A 19,094-nucleotide genomic window follows, 5' to 3' on the forward strand; every position below is an offset into this window, starting at 1 on the left:
GAAAGTATATTTGAATCATTTCGCAAACTACACGCAGATGTCTTCCAAATAACGCGCTCCGATGGCGACAGAGCTCAGTAAAATCTTTCCTGTGTTCAGTTCAAACTGAAAACAGTATCGTAGTTACAAAACCGCATACTTTTCTTAACACTACAGCGTTATTGTATTTTAAAACTTTTACTTCATATTTTTATACTTAATCCTTACTTGAAAAGGTATTTCTACTCATAACTTGAAACTATATTTATGCGATCATTACATTGTATAAAACAAAGTCACTTTTTATCCCTTTGTATACTTAAATCTTTAATACTACGCAACGGATTGTGTTTTTTTTTAACAGATAGAGGGATTCGAGATGATGGTTTGTAAACATAATACATGAACAAATTCGTAAAGAAACACTTATAATTTTAGAAATTTCTACTGTGGTGTCATATTTCACCCGTGCGAATCCGGGGCCGGTCGCTAGTATAATTTAAATTCAATGAAATTCTACCTCGATGACAATATATTAACATGGCGTTGCCCGAATTCTTGGAAAATTGTCATTTAAAATAAATTGAGAGAGGCTTCTGAATTTAAATAATGTTTGTTTTATTTCTATATCGATTTTGATAACATTTATATTCAATACGCTGTTTGAGATTTCAATATGTGAATTCATCCGTAAAACGACATCTGGCGCCAAAAATTAGTATTTTTATATAAACTAAAATTCTATTTCATTCTCAATAATAAAAACTTATAATTATATATCTTTTAATTTTGGGTGACCTCCGCGGTCGAGTAGTGTATACGCCAGTTCTCATGGTCCACTTCGAGGTCCCGGGTTCGATTTCCGGCCAAGTCGATGAGAAAAAGTTCGTTAGCTTTCTATGTTGTCTTGAGTCTCTGTGTTTGCCATCGTTACTTCTGATTTTCCATAATACTATTGCTTTAGCTACTTAAATTAGCATCAGAGTAATGTATGTGATGTCCAATATTTATTATTATATGTGTAATGGAACTTCAAACTACTTTGAAATAATATTACGTATGCGTTGATTTACACAACCATACGTTAATAAAGGAAGGTGGATCTATATTAATCATAACATTATAATAATAAACTGAACTCTCCATTGATAGTGATTAAATTATTTCATACATATATGTTATGTAATAATCATATATAGCCCTTTCAACCACAAGAGGACAAAAGCCAAATAAACAATATTTGATATCGAATTGAGGAAATCATTGGTTGAAAGCTTGAATAATAATGAATGATATTCTCATATAAATCCTATAGAAACGTTGATATAACTAGTTTAGTGTAAAGCTTGTAATTGAATGTATTAAAACAAAATGTATTAAAAAAAACATAGGAATCAAGGACAGTTAGTCGTGCTGCGTGCACAATATATGTAGCTGAGTTATTAGTAAATATATACTGGGATAATTTTAAAGTAGGTTACTGTTTAAATGAAATAATAATGTTGTCTTAAATTTTCGCGATTATTACACATTTAAATAAAACTAGTTACAGTTACAGCATTCGTGGTCACGTGTAAAGTGCTCGAAACGTCGGGATGCCAAAAATAATTAATAAACGCGATTCAAATCCGTTATAACTAGTTTTATTTAAATGAAATAATATTTGGTTTTATAAAGCAACAATAAAAGCTGTAATAGAAAATATGGCGTATCTCATAACCTACGCAATATTATGAAGTTGCGCAAAATCCGTTTCAGCTGACCTCAAGCATCTCCTAAATATTTATTAAAATGATATTCAAGATAAGAGCGCCTTATATCGGGAGCTCATCTCGGCCGGCTCTATTCAGACCGTGAAATATAGGATTTAGTGCATCACCAATATAGTTCAGAAACTGTTTCTGATATCGAGGATCGGCTTTGGGAACTTTCATGAGATTGCATATTTTTATAACGATTGTAGCAAGTTTTATTGAAGCTACATGGTGGAATAAGCTCCAATCGCTCTCCACGAAAGATCCCAGCCGTGGGAAATTACAAACTACAATTTTATTCTTTACGCTATCTAGATAGAAATAGACGCACAATATTGCGTTAAATTACCGAAGTCTAGTCTTCAAATCGTTAAAATAGGAAAAACATAAATATGATTTTGGAATCCACAAATTTTTGAGGAGAACTGGTAAAAACCGGTTATAACTGACATTGATATGTAAATGTTTTGTTGTTTATATTTGCGTTACCGTAATGTTAATATAATTGGATTTATTGGTATCAATCAATCATGATTAGGAGAGAACTAACTATGAGAAATCTGATACAGTATTTGTTTGTTTCGCATACAATTGATCATCGTTGAGACAAACACGATAAAACGATTTTTTTTTATTGGTAGTCCACATGGTAGTCGCCACCCCACACCAACACCACCACAAAGACATAACACAACCACTCCAAGTATTATCGTTTGGTGTAATATGGCAATCCTATTTGACCGTTCGCTCAGACAATAAAGAAAACTAACAATAAAGATATATTAATCAAGAACGGTTTGTAGTGCATAATATAGCAGAGCTATTAGCAAATTGCTTTAAAACCTTAGATGTACTCATCTAAGGCTTGTTTTCCCTTAAGAAAATGTAAACGGAATATAAGACTAGAGGTTTCATCGGAAAAAACGCAATTAACTCCTTTTACCTTTCGAATTTAATTAAAATAAAGTGGGAGGAAATATATTGGGATACCTTTGAACTTATAATTAAATTCGCTTTTAAACTAATAACATACGTACACGACCTGCAGGTTGAAACACCACATTTCACCTTAAAGGCTCTTTGAGAAAAGATATTTCCAATTTAGTTGGTCTAGATTTCTCATATTGAACTTAAAGGTTTGTGATTGAAAGCGAATTGCTATCCAACTTTACCCTTTATTTATTTTCGCGCACATATATTTACTTTAGAGAAAAGTTGTATATGTTTAAACTTAGCCTATTTATAAATGTATGTACAGTTGTACATAAATATTATAAGATGTCATTAATTATCTTCCAAAATATATAGAGGAGAAAAAGTATTGAGTTCTTCAATAATTGTCAGAACAGGTCAATTGTTATTGCATAAGTCTTTGTATTTCAAATGAGTAGAGTAACTATTGAGTTTCTACTCCGTTCTTTTGGGTAGATCATATTGTAATAGTATCTACATGTTCAGAACATTTTATCGATTGACGTGAGTTTTTCCACCATATGGCTGGACTATCCTTTTTACAGCTAATATGTAGAATAGAATAGAATAAATATAAATATGTAATTAATTACCCTTACAAAAAAATCAAAATAAACTAAATAAATTGCACATTATTTGTATTGTATCATTGGGACTGACTGAACAGCTAAAAAAAAAAAATTTATTGATATGAAAAGTTAACATAATCGCAAAACATGGTCCCGCACTAGGCAAGCCTGTCTTACGGGTACCAGCTACCGGTTACAATTTCAAGTTATTAACAGGAGCTTGAGCTATATTCTACGATCCCATATCTAATTATATAATAATACAGCATATACATATATAAGAAATAGAAAAATATGTAATACCCAAAAAATAAAAACAATAAGAAAAACAAAAATAGCTAATAGCTAACATAACCAATTTCCAACCTTAGTAGATTAATTTAATTACCGTCGTAATGATAACACGTTTGATAAGATATTTGAGACGCATGTTCTCCTGTACTGTTCGCTTGACTGACCACAGCATGTATGTGTGATGTTGTCTGCATTGACTTTTGGGACTATCGACTGACGTGGTTTCGTTGTAAGGTCGTGTGGTTCTGAATTAAGGCACGGGTACAGATAAGCACATTTTTTCTTTGTGCAAGTCTTTTTCTGCCTGCCAATTTGGATGTTTAACATCTGCCGTTTAGTAGACGAATGAAAAAAAAATGAAAGAACTTAAAAACACTTGCAACCATTCTATCTGTAATCAAATTTACTATTATTTTTTTTCAGGCGACACAATATGTCCCACCGGCATGTTCCGTTGCCCGGAGGGCAAGTGCATACCCGCCCTAATGGTGTGCAACTATCAGCGAGACTGCGAGAAAGGAGAAGATGAATTTCAGTCATGTCGTGAGTATCTGCCTTTATTGTATATTCTTGTCTCCCTCTCACTTACTATTCTAAAGACAGATATAATCCAATTTTAAGTAACACAGCATCGTACAAATATATATATGAAAAGAAGAGAACCAACAATAGAATAATAGATGTTATTGGAGACCGTTCTTCCAGTAGAGGAAGGAAAATAAACACTTATGAATCAGATATTAAAGCAAGTTACTGTAAGAAAATCATATACAAGGTTATCGTATGAATTAACATTGCATTTTGCAATATGACATTGTTATAAAAAAAATTTGACCATGATAAGGCTACTTTTCGAACCTCGACACTCAAGACTTAATGCTTTGTCTGTCTCTAAGATCTCTGTTTTATAAAGTATATTTTATTACATAAGATATATAAGCAACGATACTTTTATTACGGGCATAAAGCTCATTAGTAATTGAAAAGGGCCATTACTGTGACTAGTTTCATGGATACGTCTCATATTGATTATTGGCACGGTTTTATATTCTGTTTGATCGCGAAACTGCCTCCCGTCCTTATCTTCACCTATCTCACTCATCAATTATATAAATCTTATCGACGTCGATCTTTGTTTATATTACAAGACGAAACAAAACAAGGTATGAACAAAGACCACACAAAGGTGAGGACGTGAGCAGGTTTTATATACATGTAATACTTTATTGAACTTTATGTAAGGATAAGTTTAATGTTAGTTTAATGTTAGGTTAGTAGGACTCGAGATGGCCCAGTGGTTAGATCTTCGTGCATCTTAACGGATGATTGCGGGTTCAAACCCAGGCAAGCACCGCTGATTCATGTGCTTAATTTGTCTTTATAATTCATCTCGTGCTCAGCGGTGAAGGAAAACATCGTGAGGAAACCTGCATGTGACAAATTTCATAGAAATTCTGCCACATGTGTATTCCACCAACCCGCATTGGAACAGCGTGGTGGAATATGTTCCAAACTTTCTTCTCAAAGAGAGAGAGGAGGCCTTTAGCCCAGCAGTAGGAATTTACAGGCTGTTGTTGTTGTTGTTGTTGTCGTTAATGTTAGTTACTGATTCGGTCTTTAGTTAATCATTTCAATTAAATAAAAAACAACATGTAATAATCATACTATCTTCAATTTTACTTTCAATATGATGAATATTGAAAGTAAAATTAAAGAGGATAACAAAAGTTTAAGAGTTACCTAGAGAGGCGTTGAATCGTATATAGAATCATCTACATAATCTTTTATAAAATCATAAGTTTTTACTACATACATATTTATAATTTATTGTAAAAGAAAATAACATGCAAAAATCCACATGTTTCGGAGTAAATTCTGACATGGTATAAAAACTGCATTTATTAAATTCCTCTTCATTTTTCTACTTAAGAAGAGATGACACATCCCCTTTGTTCGGCCGCGAGGTGTTTACGCGTCCACGTATTTACACGGGAAATCTTTTCGGATGCTAATTACGCTGAATAAATTAACGTGTATTTATATTTGACTCCTCATTTGCATCACTTTCTCGCTGCTTTAAATGCACTCACCTTTTTAACTTCCCATTTAATTTGTAGCCTGAAAACGCTTCACAACTGAAATACACGTGGACTTACATTGACGTCTGATTTAAAATAACTTTTAAAAGACTTTTCAATTAAAATTAAATGAAAAGAAAATCCTTGCACTTTAATGAAATACGCCAAATATTTGAATTGCTTGGAAAGCAATTGGAGTCGTTTAAAATAAAAATCTTGTCATTTTGCTTTATAAATACTTGGTCGTGTGCTTTTATCACCTACTAATTAAATTTTCTATCGCTATAGAAATACTTTGTATTGCTGGGCTACAATTTCAAGGATGAGTGAGTAGGCGAAGTCAGAGGGAGGCCCTGGGACCTGGGATTATTATTTTACATATTAACTTGAAATGTGTACTCCCGTAAGACAGGTTTGTCAATAAATAGAAACCCTTTGTATCAGAAACTTTTAAAATAATAATCAAGAACATATTATTATAACTTGACTTTACTTTTGAAGGCTCCAGGGCAGTAGCCCCAGTAGGATCATGTCTCATATTTTGGTAATCATGGGTAATGAATTACCTGATTAAAATTTCTTTTTTCTGAGCTTTGCTGACGTTATTAAAAAAAAAGTACTCGCGCTGTCTTGTGATTTCATGTGCGTAACTATCAATTTTGGAATATTTTTATTTTAATTTTTTTGTCACTAAACCTTTGCATTGAGTGAAAAAACTGTGTATTGAATGTATAATGATTACTGAGGTAAGATATATAAATTAGTCATTACGCTGAACAAACTTCGTTTTGCGTTAATTAGATCATTAATATAACGAACGAAGTATCAATTTGTCTGCCATTTTATTGGCTCGAAATTGAGTTCGGAATGCGAATAATAATATTCCATTATTCAAAAGATACGTTACGGCTTAATGCCTGAATATATGAGCTTTTGGTGACAGCCTAATTACAGGGTAACGCTACAGATATATTGATGTAGCGTATTTAGGCTATTACTATTGGGGGAGGCATTCATACCGCGTGACGTGCAACTTTTTGGAGTATTATGTAAATTATATTTTCAGAAATCTCAGCAATTTGATACCTCATGCTAAAATCGTGCCAGACCGACAGTTGGTCAAACAGGTTGAGAATCTAGAATTCCCAATCTGTTTGTATCATTGAATATTGTAATCGGGAAAAATACTATCAACGACAATATTGTCAAACATTTCATTTGAATATTTCGTAAATTTCGAAACGGAAAATCGGCTAAAAAATCGATCTTAATTATCAGTGCGAATTGGTCTGAACTCTCATCAACATTTATTGAAACTATATGTAAAGAAATTAATCTATATTAATATTATAAATGTCAAAGTTACTCTGTCTGTATGTCCAAAGCGCTGAACCGAATTTGATGAAATTTGGTATGAAGCAAACTTGAACACGTGACAACCAACACGCTAAAACGCGAACGAAGACGTGGGCGACCAATAGTTAAAATTCATGTGGGCACAAATTATTCCGCCCAACGTCACGTCGATGTATAAAAATATAATTAAAAAATGTAAACGAATTAAATCATCGAACACTATTGTCAACGTGAAAACTCGAATGCAATATTTTTTTAAAAAGCGATGAGACGAATTGAATGAAAACATCGCAGTTTCATTCAGTGCTCTCCAATATATCACGGCCGTAATTTGGGCACAATAAAAGAGAATTGCGGGTGCACTGCATCGGTGTACACGTCGGGGTCCGTGGAATTTAAACCGTATGCCCTACGTGATAAGGACCTAAATGAAGGGTTGGTATGTGGTGAGCTGTACGATGCAACAGCTCAATGTCGCAGCCACTTACACAGCTGCGATTGTTCGGGAGCAATCAATCATAGCCGTGAGTACATACAGTTCACGCGATCGGGTCACTTGTAGAACGGTTACATACTTTTGTTTTATTTTGAAATAATAAATTCAATCCGACTTTTATATGGAGATCTCAAACTCAAATTCCCTTATTCAATTCTAGTTGCCGCCGCTTCGCTGGCGCTTTAGTGGATTAGGTGGTCATATGTTAGGCAAAAAAGTGTATATCCTTCCTCAGATTTCAAATTTGCTTCATACCCATGTATTTTACTTTTATTTGTTCTTATATTTCCTATACTGTGTTTTGTTTACAAGTAAAATATTATTCTATTATAATACAAAATCGCAATCGTAATCAAAATGTACAAAAGCAGATTATAAATATACAAATTAGAAATCGCCTTAATATTCGATGTCAGAAATAAATTAAATATTTTACGAAAAATTAATATTATAACATTATAAATAAATGAATTCTACTGTTGGAATTCTTTCATTACAATGAGGCTACATATTCTAAGCAAATCAAACGCTCAACGTATACAGCAAAGTTAAAAATTCCTGATCGGCTAAATTCCGAATTCAGCATGTGTGTCGTCACTCACGGCGCCGCGCCACCTCTGTCGCATCACTAGCCGAGCGCTAACATCGCGTTCAATCCCCTCACTATTATTGCTCTAGTAGAATGACGTGTAATATTTCGCGCGCATTCTGTGACGTTAAACGAAATGGCTGAATAAGGCGGAAAAATACATACAAAGAAAAATAACACCCGAGTTTAAAGCTTAAACGAATACTATATATATCTAGCTTTGAAAAGTTAAAGACGAAGATTTTTTTAGTTAATCCCTAATACCATAATCTCGACCAGATTCGGAATGGCCCAGTGGTTAGAACGAGGACATTTTAACTGATGATTGCGGGTTCAAACCCAGGTAAAAGCACCGCTGAATATTCATGTGTCCAATTTGTGTTTATAATTCATCTCGTTCTCGACGGTGAAGGAAAACATTATTAGGAAATTTGCATGTGTCTAATTTCATCGAAATTCTGTCCCATGTGGATGTCATCCACCCGCATTGGAACAGCGTGGTGGAATATATTCTAAACCTTCTTTAAAGGAAGAGGAGGCCTTAGGCCAACAGTGAGAAATTTACAGGCTGTTGTTATTGTTGATTAGAATCACGACAATTAAATGTTAATTACTTTTTTACTTAATTAGTTTTCAGTCCTCATGTGATTGGAGTAGCCGCACATCATTTGCAATCAATTCGCTAACTACATGACTAGCACTTGTTATTTTTGGAAAAATCCTGGTTAAATATTATTTCCACGCGATGGAAAATCTAAAATTATTATTCTAAATCCATTCGAGTGTTATCCGCTGAATGCGAATGAATCGATACATCCAAACAATGATCATGATTCAGATCACTGCGCGATTAAACAATAAATCGTTTTTGAATCATTCGAGAGAATTCGCGTAAATTCAATTGGAGCCCTGATAAGGACCTTACATACACTCGGAGCGGCTCGAGGGCCCTCCGGCGTGATTGATGGCCGACGCTGATTACAGCCGACCTTTGTACTAATGACGGTGTACGATTGATCCCTTCTCTGTGCTTCGAATATTTATTGACTCCGGAGTCGTTTCGCTGGTGCACTGACTAACGGGGGACGTTTCATCGAGCAGCGTGCTGTAGCTCGTTATTTATCCGTTACGTGTCTAAGCTCACTCATGCAGCTCCTTTCAGCTAATACGAAGCTGTAAAATAACTTCTGGGTTTGAGTTGCAGCGTTTGCAATATAAATGCTGTGACAAATGATTTTACTTTTATGTTAACGGTTATTTTTACGTGCTAAAAAAGCTTGAACTATCAACTCATTCCGTAAAATATATCGTCGTATTATTTGTTTTGTATAAATACAATATTTTTACGTTAAAACTTTGTATGTATGAATGAATGAATTATACTTTGTACACCACAAACAAAAAAATTAAGTAAAAATGTTTGTTAAAAGCAAAACAACCAGATAAATAGCGTTTTAGGGTTATTGCGTGTTTTGTTATCTTCTCAACAGACTTTTGATCTTCGTCCACAAGTCTGTGTTACCGCATACCTTGCCCTAAACTTGAAGCATGTTCCTCCGTTCGCAGCGCCTCCAGAATGTGAAGCGGGTCAGCTGACGTGCGGTCAGTACGTGTGGAACAAGACGTACTGCATCCCGCCGCACTACCGCTGCGACATGCACGTCGACTGCGTGGACGGCACCGACGAGGCGGATTGCAGTGAGTACACCTCTTTATACCTCCTACACCTCTTGACGTGTGAAAACGTATCCCATCATTACGACCTTCTAAACCGAAGTCGGCTTCGGTCACGGTGGTCATATTAAATGGAGACTATAATGATAAAAGACAGAAATATTTGAGGGCTCAAGTTGGTGAGCAGTGAGGTAATGAGAAAAGGCAATAAACAAGAGGCAACGGAGCAACATATTTTAGTAATGTCTAAGGCGTATGAGTATAAGCACTACGAACTTCAAATATTGGACTTCATCATTACATAGTATAAAACAAAGTTGCTTACCGCGTCTGTCTTAGCATACATAGGGTATGCTTAGATTTTGTATAATTACCCAACGGATTTTAATACTGCTTTTTTTTTAATAGATAAAGTGATTCAAGATGAAGGTTTTTGCATAAATTACATGAACAATGTCGAGATAAATGAATGTCTATAAAGAAACATTGATAACTTTAGAAATTTCTAATGTGATGTAAAATCTTTTGTAATATGTTTCACTATTATTATTAGTATCAGTATGTTTTACCCGTGCGAAGTCGGTCGCTATTTCCTATATAAAAAATGACATACTTTTTATTTGACCTGTTGTTTCTAGAGATTAAGTTTATTGGTAAGCCCATGGATATAAACGTAAACATAAATAAAAATAAATAAACTCGAAACTATCACATAATTTAATAAAAATATCTCATTTTATAAGGAAAGTCGGGGACACATCGTAGTTGTATAAGCACTAAAAACTTACGAGCGAGATCTCTTTCCGTGTAACAGGTTGTTCTTGATTGTTTTCAGCGACAGATTTAGTATCATTTCAAGCGACACTGCGATTACCCTTTATAAATGTAAAAAAATTCTTAAAAACAAGCTCACAGTAAACAATTACTGTTAAAGCTTTAATATAAACATTCAAACAAATTATTTTGCTTGCAATTTATCTCTAAAATTGACGCTTAACGATAAACTCAAGTTGACTCGAATAATGCTCGTTATAAATTGTAATTAATATATTTAATCATTGTTCACATAGCAAAACCTTAATTTGTTTAATTCAGAGATGAGTTTAGGCGGGAAAACTCGCCTGTTAATTAAAGGTATAAAATTAATAATTATAAATCATTACGTTGCTTAAATTAGCTGTTATTACAACGAAAATACATCTTATTGATTAACTAGCGACCCGACCCGGATTCGCACGGGTGCAATACTGATACTAAATATACTACACAATTCATTAATCACATTACAAACTTCTAAAATTATCAGCATTTCTTTACTATATTGTCCATGTATGTTGTATATCATATACAAAAGCCTTTCTCTCGAATCACTCTATCTATTAAAAAATCCGTATCTGCATCAAAACTAGTATTAGTATTTTTAAAGATTTAAGCTTACAAAGGGATATAGAGACAGAGAAAGCGACTTTGTATTATACCTACTATGTAGCGATGATTTAAATTATGCATTATTTTAAAATAATAATTTATGTGGTAGCTTCACTTAATTGTTAAATGACGAATCAAAAGTGCTTTAAAAAGCTTACTTGAATAAAGTTTATTTTGATTTTGATACAACTAGTACGAAATAAAACATTCGAAAAATTCCAGTTTTCAATACTTGCGAAGTTAAAAGGAAAAACATGGGCTAAGTGTTATCAAAAGAATTCGTTCCAAGTTATCCGTAAGAAAGTCGTTGCGGAATGAAGCGAGCGCCGCGCGGTGCGAACGGCTAAACTTGGAATCGAATGTTGGCCGCGTCACACGCGACGTATTAAAACTTACTTCGGCCGGAGTTCGCTTAACGCCGCGTCCTCTGGGATTTGAAGATGCGTGATTTGTGCAAATACGTCGCGAAACGTAATCGAAGTGTCGAACATCTGTAACTACAGCCACGTGTAATATATTAGTTCCCATTGTCGATGTCGGTGGTGACCACTTACCATCAGAATGACCTTTTGCTAGTCTGTCTACCACCTACCTCTTATGATTATTAGAACTTTTAACTTATGTTTCATTTAAAAATTTGGATGTGAAACTTTCTATATTCTTCTTAAAACATCTCGTTCAGAAATGAATTATAATATAGATCCGGAAGTGTTGGATTGCTGTCTTATGTCGAATCAATCTTAGTAATAGCGTGTTACCAGAATTAACGCAACAGCTTAGCAGAGCCAAATGTACTTGAAAATCAAGAAACCAATGGAAAAATCCTTTTACATGAATATGGTTTTTCTTAAGTAATACGTCAAGAACTCGATCACTAAAGTTATAATGGAGTAGAAATTGATTTCTCAAGTTATAATGAACCGGAGACAGGAAATATTCTGATCATTCTTTTCTACTTTTTACGAACATCAAATTCACATCACTATACAGTACGAAGTGCATTGCGACCTTGAATAGACCTATTGTTGCTGAAAAACATTCGTAATACAATGATATACATTATATATCAATAAAGGCAAATTATTTACTGTATAATACACTATATTGGTATAAAGTCCAATAAAAAAATCGCATAAATTAATATAACCTACAAGGAAACTTGAGCAGAGCTTTGTAACTTAAATAAAACCTGAAGCGGCTTGAAAGCTGCTTGGAAACATAGATTATACGGAGAAAAATCTACAAGACTAGCTAGTTGTGCACAAACAAAATCGAACTCCGTATAGGTCATTCACTGTCATAATCGGATGAGACGCAATCTTCACATGCAGGACCAATGGCTTAACATGCTGGCGCATCTATCGAGCAAAATAAACAAAAACTATTGCGCCCGAACCGAGATTCAAATCTCATAATCTGCAGCCGAACAATTGAGATATTTTTCAGAATTCGCTTTCTGGTTCTAGTACCAGGTTATGTGGGGTGGTTGAGCCGTGGAATTTACCTACTAGTTCTATGTAGGCAGTTTTTATTATGTACTAAGTTTCCATCCTAGCTTCACTGCGATTTGTAATACAAGTTATACTGAAGGACAAAACACAAAAGAAAAGACCTTGTTTTTTTGTCTAAAACCTATGTAGATCACTTACCAAAGTTTTATTACACTCAAAAAGTAGATTAGAAGAAGATAGACATCTAATAATCTTTAAAATATTGAATATAAAACGGCGTTTTTTTAAATTATAATTGTATGTAGTTTCGTTATCGCTCCTAACAAGCGATACAACGATTAATCACTAAAATACGCCAAGTACAGACACGCCGTATTTGTATGTAGATGTATTATATGATCGCCATTGTTGCAAGCGTATCGGTATGCTCGGCTGGTTCCGTTTCAATTCTCCGGCGAGTTCTGGCGAAAGTTTTAATGGGCTCAATTATTTTATTCTTTCCCTCACGGTCTCTTGACTTCACACTTTTCGATACAATAACACAATTGACCTAAAATTAGCGCTGACGTTAGCACATTGTCAACTCTTCGGAATTGGTATTTAAGTTGATTTCGTTATTTTTAATGAATGTCATATTCGGTCTCCTTAGCGACACCATATATGTGTGTAGGTGAGAAAATGGGTAATCTTGCTACCAAAAAGAGAAAAGAAAATACGATCCAAAAGACACAAACAGTTCTGTTTATTAAATTGGGTTAGACGATAATACTAAGAAAGGACGAATGATAGATCGCTATATACAAGAGACAAGGTCGTTACATTAAATGATAATAAACAATCCCAATATTTTTAATTAGTTTTATGTTTAGCAAATTATTTGTTATCACCATCTTCTAACCTTGCATCTTCCTCGTTACCAATGAGGTATCATAAGCAAATGATAATATATAAGCTTGTAGCTGAAGGTATGAATTTGAAGTCAGCTATGCCTTGTTACGTTTGTTTTTCTACAAAAATTTTAATTGTATGTGTGGATTTGTTATGTGCAAAAATTGTGCAAAAATGGAATCAGTGAATTTTATAATCCGTAGTCGTATTTATTGAAGTACTTTAGAGTTCGTGGTCGGTCCCCGCGGGTGACTTGGATCGTAAAATATGACGTTCGCTGAATTTTGACTTGAAATATGTAAATGTGTGGAGCTGCCTTACTGCTGTAGTTGATTTCACGTCCCCTCGGGCTTTGTCTAACTTTTTGTGTAATACACCTACCTAGCCACTTGCTGCGTTTAAGAAATTAATAAAATAACTCTATCTCTCCCTCTATTTTATTAATATACATGTATTAATGTATTTTTTTTTCAAGTTTTAAAAAGTCTATAGCATATGCTAGTAGTAATTACACAAGCGACGTAATTTTTATTTCCTACAGTTGATGACGTTGATGACCACTTACTTAAAATAAATATCAACTGTTTAAGCTGTCGTCTCATAACAATACACAGCAATACTCAAGGGTTTAAATAAAAAACTATTTCAATACCATTTACTAATATATAATAATAATTACCTGACCTGATTATCTTATCAATTTTAATAATAATACATGTTGTGTGTTCGTGAAAATTTGCATTTAATCTCGGAGCGCAGCACAAAGAGCGTCGAGGCTTGAACGGGAATGTGTAATGAGATAAACATCCCAAATGAACTGAGCTTGATCATATGGAGTCTCTACACTTGATAAGCTTGCCTTTATATATATTATGATTAAATTATTAAATGGACCATTGTGTATGTGAAAGAAGACATATCCGTAAATATTAGTAATATGTTTCTACAATATGGCGTGTACCTTGGGCACTTATGTCCAGCAGTGGACTAATATAGGCAGATAATGATGACGACTTCATTTAGATGAGTGTTAAGTCTACAGTGAATGCTTAATAAATATCTTACTCTGCGATAAATACATTTTCAAACAAGCGATAAGTTTGTGAAATATTTTAAGTAGTCATTTTAAAAACAAATCTTTAATCTATAATACCAAAAACAAATATAATTTAAACTGAACTTTGATTACTAGCTTAAATTCCGTGAGCTAAGTAAGCACAATTGTTTGTAGATCTCACTCATAATTGAATTACGATGTTCTACCCACATATTTAAACGTTGTCTAGGAAAAGTCATTCCAATCCCAAGTTTGTGAAATCAAACCGCTGACTTATCATGTGTTTTTAGTAATCTCTTGGTCGGTAGTGAAAGAAATTATATATTCGATTTAATTCTGCCAATGCCATACCAATTGGCCAAGATTTCATTGAAGAAGCGTGGAGAAATGAAACCTTCTCCTTAAAGGGAGAGGTCTTTACCCAACGGTGGGACATGTGACAGTTTATCAACATGAAGTTAAATAAAAGCTGGTAAATGTACAAAGTATTCAGTTTCCATATCGCCCATGATAGAAGTGTCGCCGTCAGTGATCCGGAAACGTCTCTTACGCTCGGGCGGGTTCATGTTTGTGATGCAAGCCACCAATGCGTTACCATAACGCGAGAATCACGCTGTACTTTTTGCGCTAGGGTTGACAACTGTCGTCGAAAATGCACTTCTTTATCGATGTGCTAGTCACCTCCAAGGGAATAAAGAACACAAATATGCACTAATTTATAAATAATAAATGTACTACGTCACTTGACGGAAAACCTTACAAATCAAGAGGAACTAAATGAAAAACACCACAACTTAATCTGACCCAACTCTGGATCTAGAATCCTATAAGATATCAAGACCAAGGAGACAGTCGAAAAAACTTTTACAAGAATTATCTCCTGAATGGCGAACACACATACATAGGAGCCCTAGAGCTCTGCTTTGTCTTTGATAGACGTTGTACATTGCTTGTTTTTCTTTTTTTTAATTCCTGATTCCTGCATACCGTAGCCATGGTATTGCACGCTGTGTTCTTTATTCAAAATTCAAATGATAGACATCTACGTTTTCTAAATTCAACGACAAAAGAAAAAAAAATATGTTTATCTAAGTAGATTTTTGATAAGCAGTATAACCTGCTGGAATTGAAAACTAAGATCTATGCGGTCACTTGGCCATTTACATATTTATATTAAGCGTTTCATATTTCTGTAACTAGCGTCTTCAGTTTTGAATCAACTAATGACTACATAGTTTAATTCTCGCTATCTTTTATAACTTTATATTTACAATACGCCTTAGGCTTAGTCTTCTCGGCTTAAGAATATTTATTTCTTAAATCCTCATCCAAACAACGGAAACGTTCGGAAATATAATCTCGTTGTTCAATATTTGCCCACCTTTAAGCCTCATTTAATCTCACAAATTCAACCCTTTCGGGATTTTTCATTTACGCCGATTTTTGTAACTTTTGAGAAAGCCGTCTTTTATAAGCAGAAGAAAAGCTGGAGAGAGCGATCCCGCACTTCGCTGGCACAAAGGCGCTCTCTATCGAGGATTTTTACATAACTTTATATGAAAATCGCATTATCTAAGTGTAGCGAGCGCCACTAACAGTCTGTCGTAAAATCTAACACCTCTTTTGCATCTCGTTGGGCAACGTAGCGGTATATGAATACAAATTGTGTATTCGCATTAATTCAACATTGTATAGTACTTGCGTTGTAAGACGTGTTAATAGATAGTCAATAGCCCAGTGGGTGTTCAGTAAATTACAGGATATCTGTAAATCTCAATATCTGTGCCATAATCAATTTAAGGTTTTCTAATCATTTATATTTTAACACGTTCCCTGTTCAAATAGCTGACAAAATAGTTAAACAATATCCATGTATCATATGTGATACACGTTACGAGAAAAGGGTTAATATACTACCTATATACTTTAAGGGGACTACATGAGCTAAATGCAAGTTTTAAAATGCCAAAAAGTATATAATCCAATGCAATAAACCAAATGAAAAAAATATATGTTAATCTTCAGGATAGATGCTAGTTATTAATTGTGTTGAAAACATGATGTAATTAATTTGGTACGATAGAAAAAAATCGCAAAGTTACCTCTAAAAAAGTCTTTTTTTGTTTTTTAACTCCACTTATATACCTTCAATAATTTTGGTCTTTTGTCAGATTATTCTACAAACAATATACTAAAAATTTATTATGTTAATTATTTAGTAAAATCAATAGATTTTTTTTAAATCAGATTTTCTTATTTTCGACCAAAATGCGTAAGCATGTGTGCGTGAGCGCCTCGTACAGACACTGCCGGCCGAGGCCTGTTGCTATACAGACGTGTCGCTCTTTTCACCGCATCGTTGCGAATAAAATCTCGTAGATTTTATTTTTGTGTAAATTTCATTGTAAATTAATTGTCGAATATTATTCTTTTATGTAAATAAATATATTAAGTTAAAATAGTCTAGTTGTAGTTAGCCATTTATTTTTTTGTTAAGTTATTTTTTATAAAGTTTAATTTTGTAAACATGGGAAATAAAGTACAATCTGTGAAGAAAACTAAAAAACGTTCATATAAATTAAAAAGCCGAACATATGAAAGATAATATGAAAAGGTAAGAGTATTTAATTAGTAAACATATATATATTATAAATAATGATTATTGGAAACATTTATTAAAAACAATGCAATTAGTTCGCATACAATCAGATTTTTCGACAGATTTCTTACAGTCACCATGGAGTATTTGGTCAATGCAAGCAAGGCCAAGAAGAATGTGCGGGTTCGATCCCCGCACTTTGAACTAAAATTTTATTATTTTTAAAGGACTATATTTAAAAAAATATATATATTTTATAATTATTAAAATTTAATTCCTAACAACTATGCATTTATTTTTTCAGAATTAAGAAAATCGAAAAAAAATAACACGGAAGCTATTTCTATTACGTTAGACTTTAATTTTATCAATTTTGTGTATAATAGGAAATATAGTTATGTATGGATGAAATTTAATAATAAAAAAAAAAATAAATACAAATTAGCACATCACATGAATATTTAGTGGTGCTTGCCTGGGTTTGAACCCGCAATAAGATGCGCGCGTTCTACCCACTGGGCCATCTTGAAATATGTAATTTTTGTGAACCAAAGAACTAAAATATTTAGAAGTGTCATATACGTAATTCAATATTTTTTAAAGATTGGAAATAGTATCAATTGAAAAATTTTAGCTCGTAGCTTCAGTGAAAGTGGGTGAAATATTGATTGCAAGTATCCAAGATATTTTAATAACGAACGACGACGAACGAATAATTAAAAATAATATTTTAATAAAAAAATTGAAACGAAATTTATTTGTTTTTTTGTTAAACCAAAAATAAATAAAAATATTTGAATTTAATTGAATCAGTTTTATTTCAAATATCAGTCAAAAACAATACAAATAATTCTAATATCCAAACTATTTTTATGAGATTTATGACTAAACCCACTGTGATTGACCGAGTTAACCAATAATTCTACTAAACTGACTTGACGATATTATTTTTATAGTAACTTTTTGATGCTGACTTTTTTAACTTAATTTTTTTTCTTTGTGTACCGATATTAGTAAAACGAAAAAACTCTACGCTTTTTGTCAGTGTACAAATTACGAACAGTTCCAATTTTATTTAATAAATCGCTTAACAAACTTACAAAATTTAAAAATAGGTACGATTTAATATTTAGTATTACAACTAATTGAATTGATACAGTAAAAATTAAAGAAAAAAATGTTTAAATTAACTATTTTTTGTACATAAAATAATAATAATAATTTAAGTTTAATTAATTCTGTTTAATTTTATCATAATTTTTTAAATGACACAAAGAAATTAAAATAATTCTGTTGTCCTGTCTATTTTTATGAAATCTATGATTGATAGAATTGATAGAATTGACTTCGCTTCGCTTTCGCTCGGCGCGGCGCGCGGCGGTTCGGCGCCATCTATTGGAATATTCAGGCGTAACCTCGCCGCCTCGCTAAGCGTAGTGCGCGGGCGGACATGCCGTTTTTGTCGTTAGACTCGTTAGTGTATGTATGTGTGCGCGTGATTCTCAAGGGCAATTAGCTCCTGTAGTCCCCTTAATGTACTTTTTCAACTAGTTAGATTATTGGTTCAGATCAATAATAATATAAGAAAAATGAGATTATCTATCAAGACGTTTCAAGTAACAGCCTTAGTTATGCATTTAATTATTATCGTTCCACCGGAATATAACTACAAATATTCCAATAATATCGATATTATTCACATCTTACTGGACTGCGTTCAGTAGATCATCACCATCAACTTTGTATGACGAATAATAATAACTTGATAATCATTTCAGTTTACCGCAAGTGTCAAACTGATGACTTTCAGTGCGGCATGGAGGGCGCCGGATCGGGCAAGATTTCGACGCAGGGACCTTGTATACCAAAGGAGAAGAAATGTGACGGGTTAGTTGTTGGAATATTTATAT

At 33.4% G+C, this 19,094-nt stretch overlaps 1 protein-coding gene across 1 annotated transcript in view; it reads left to right on the plus strand.

Annotated features, from left to right (window-relative positions):
* LOC124536524 (low-density lipoprotein receptor-related protein 2) overlaps window positions 1-19,094 on the plus strand; it is a 199,798-nt gene that overhangs the window by 162,648 nt on the left and 18,056 nt on the right. Inside the window, exons 2-4 of the mRNA XM_047113081.1 lie at window positions 3,992-4,111; window positions 9,654-9,785; window positions 18,963-19,071. Of these exons, the coding sequence (XP_046969037.1) occupies window positions 3,992-4,111; window positions 9,654-9,785; window positions 18,963-19,071 (361 nt within the window). The remainder of the gene's footprint in view (window positions 1-3,991; window positions 4,112-9,653; window positions 9,786-18,962; window positions 19,072-19,094) is intronic.

The sequence above is a fragment of the Vanessa cardui genome, chromosome 16, assembly GCF_905220365.1.
Source record: "Vanessa cardui chromosome 16, ilVanCard2.1, whole genome shotgun sequence".
Classification (NCBI taxonomy): domain Eukaryota; kingdom Metazoa; phylum Arthropoda; class Insecta; order Lepidoptera; family Nymphalidae; genus Vanessa; species Vanessa cardui.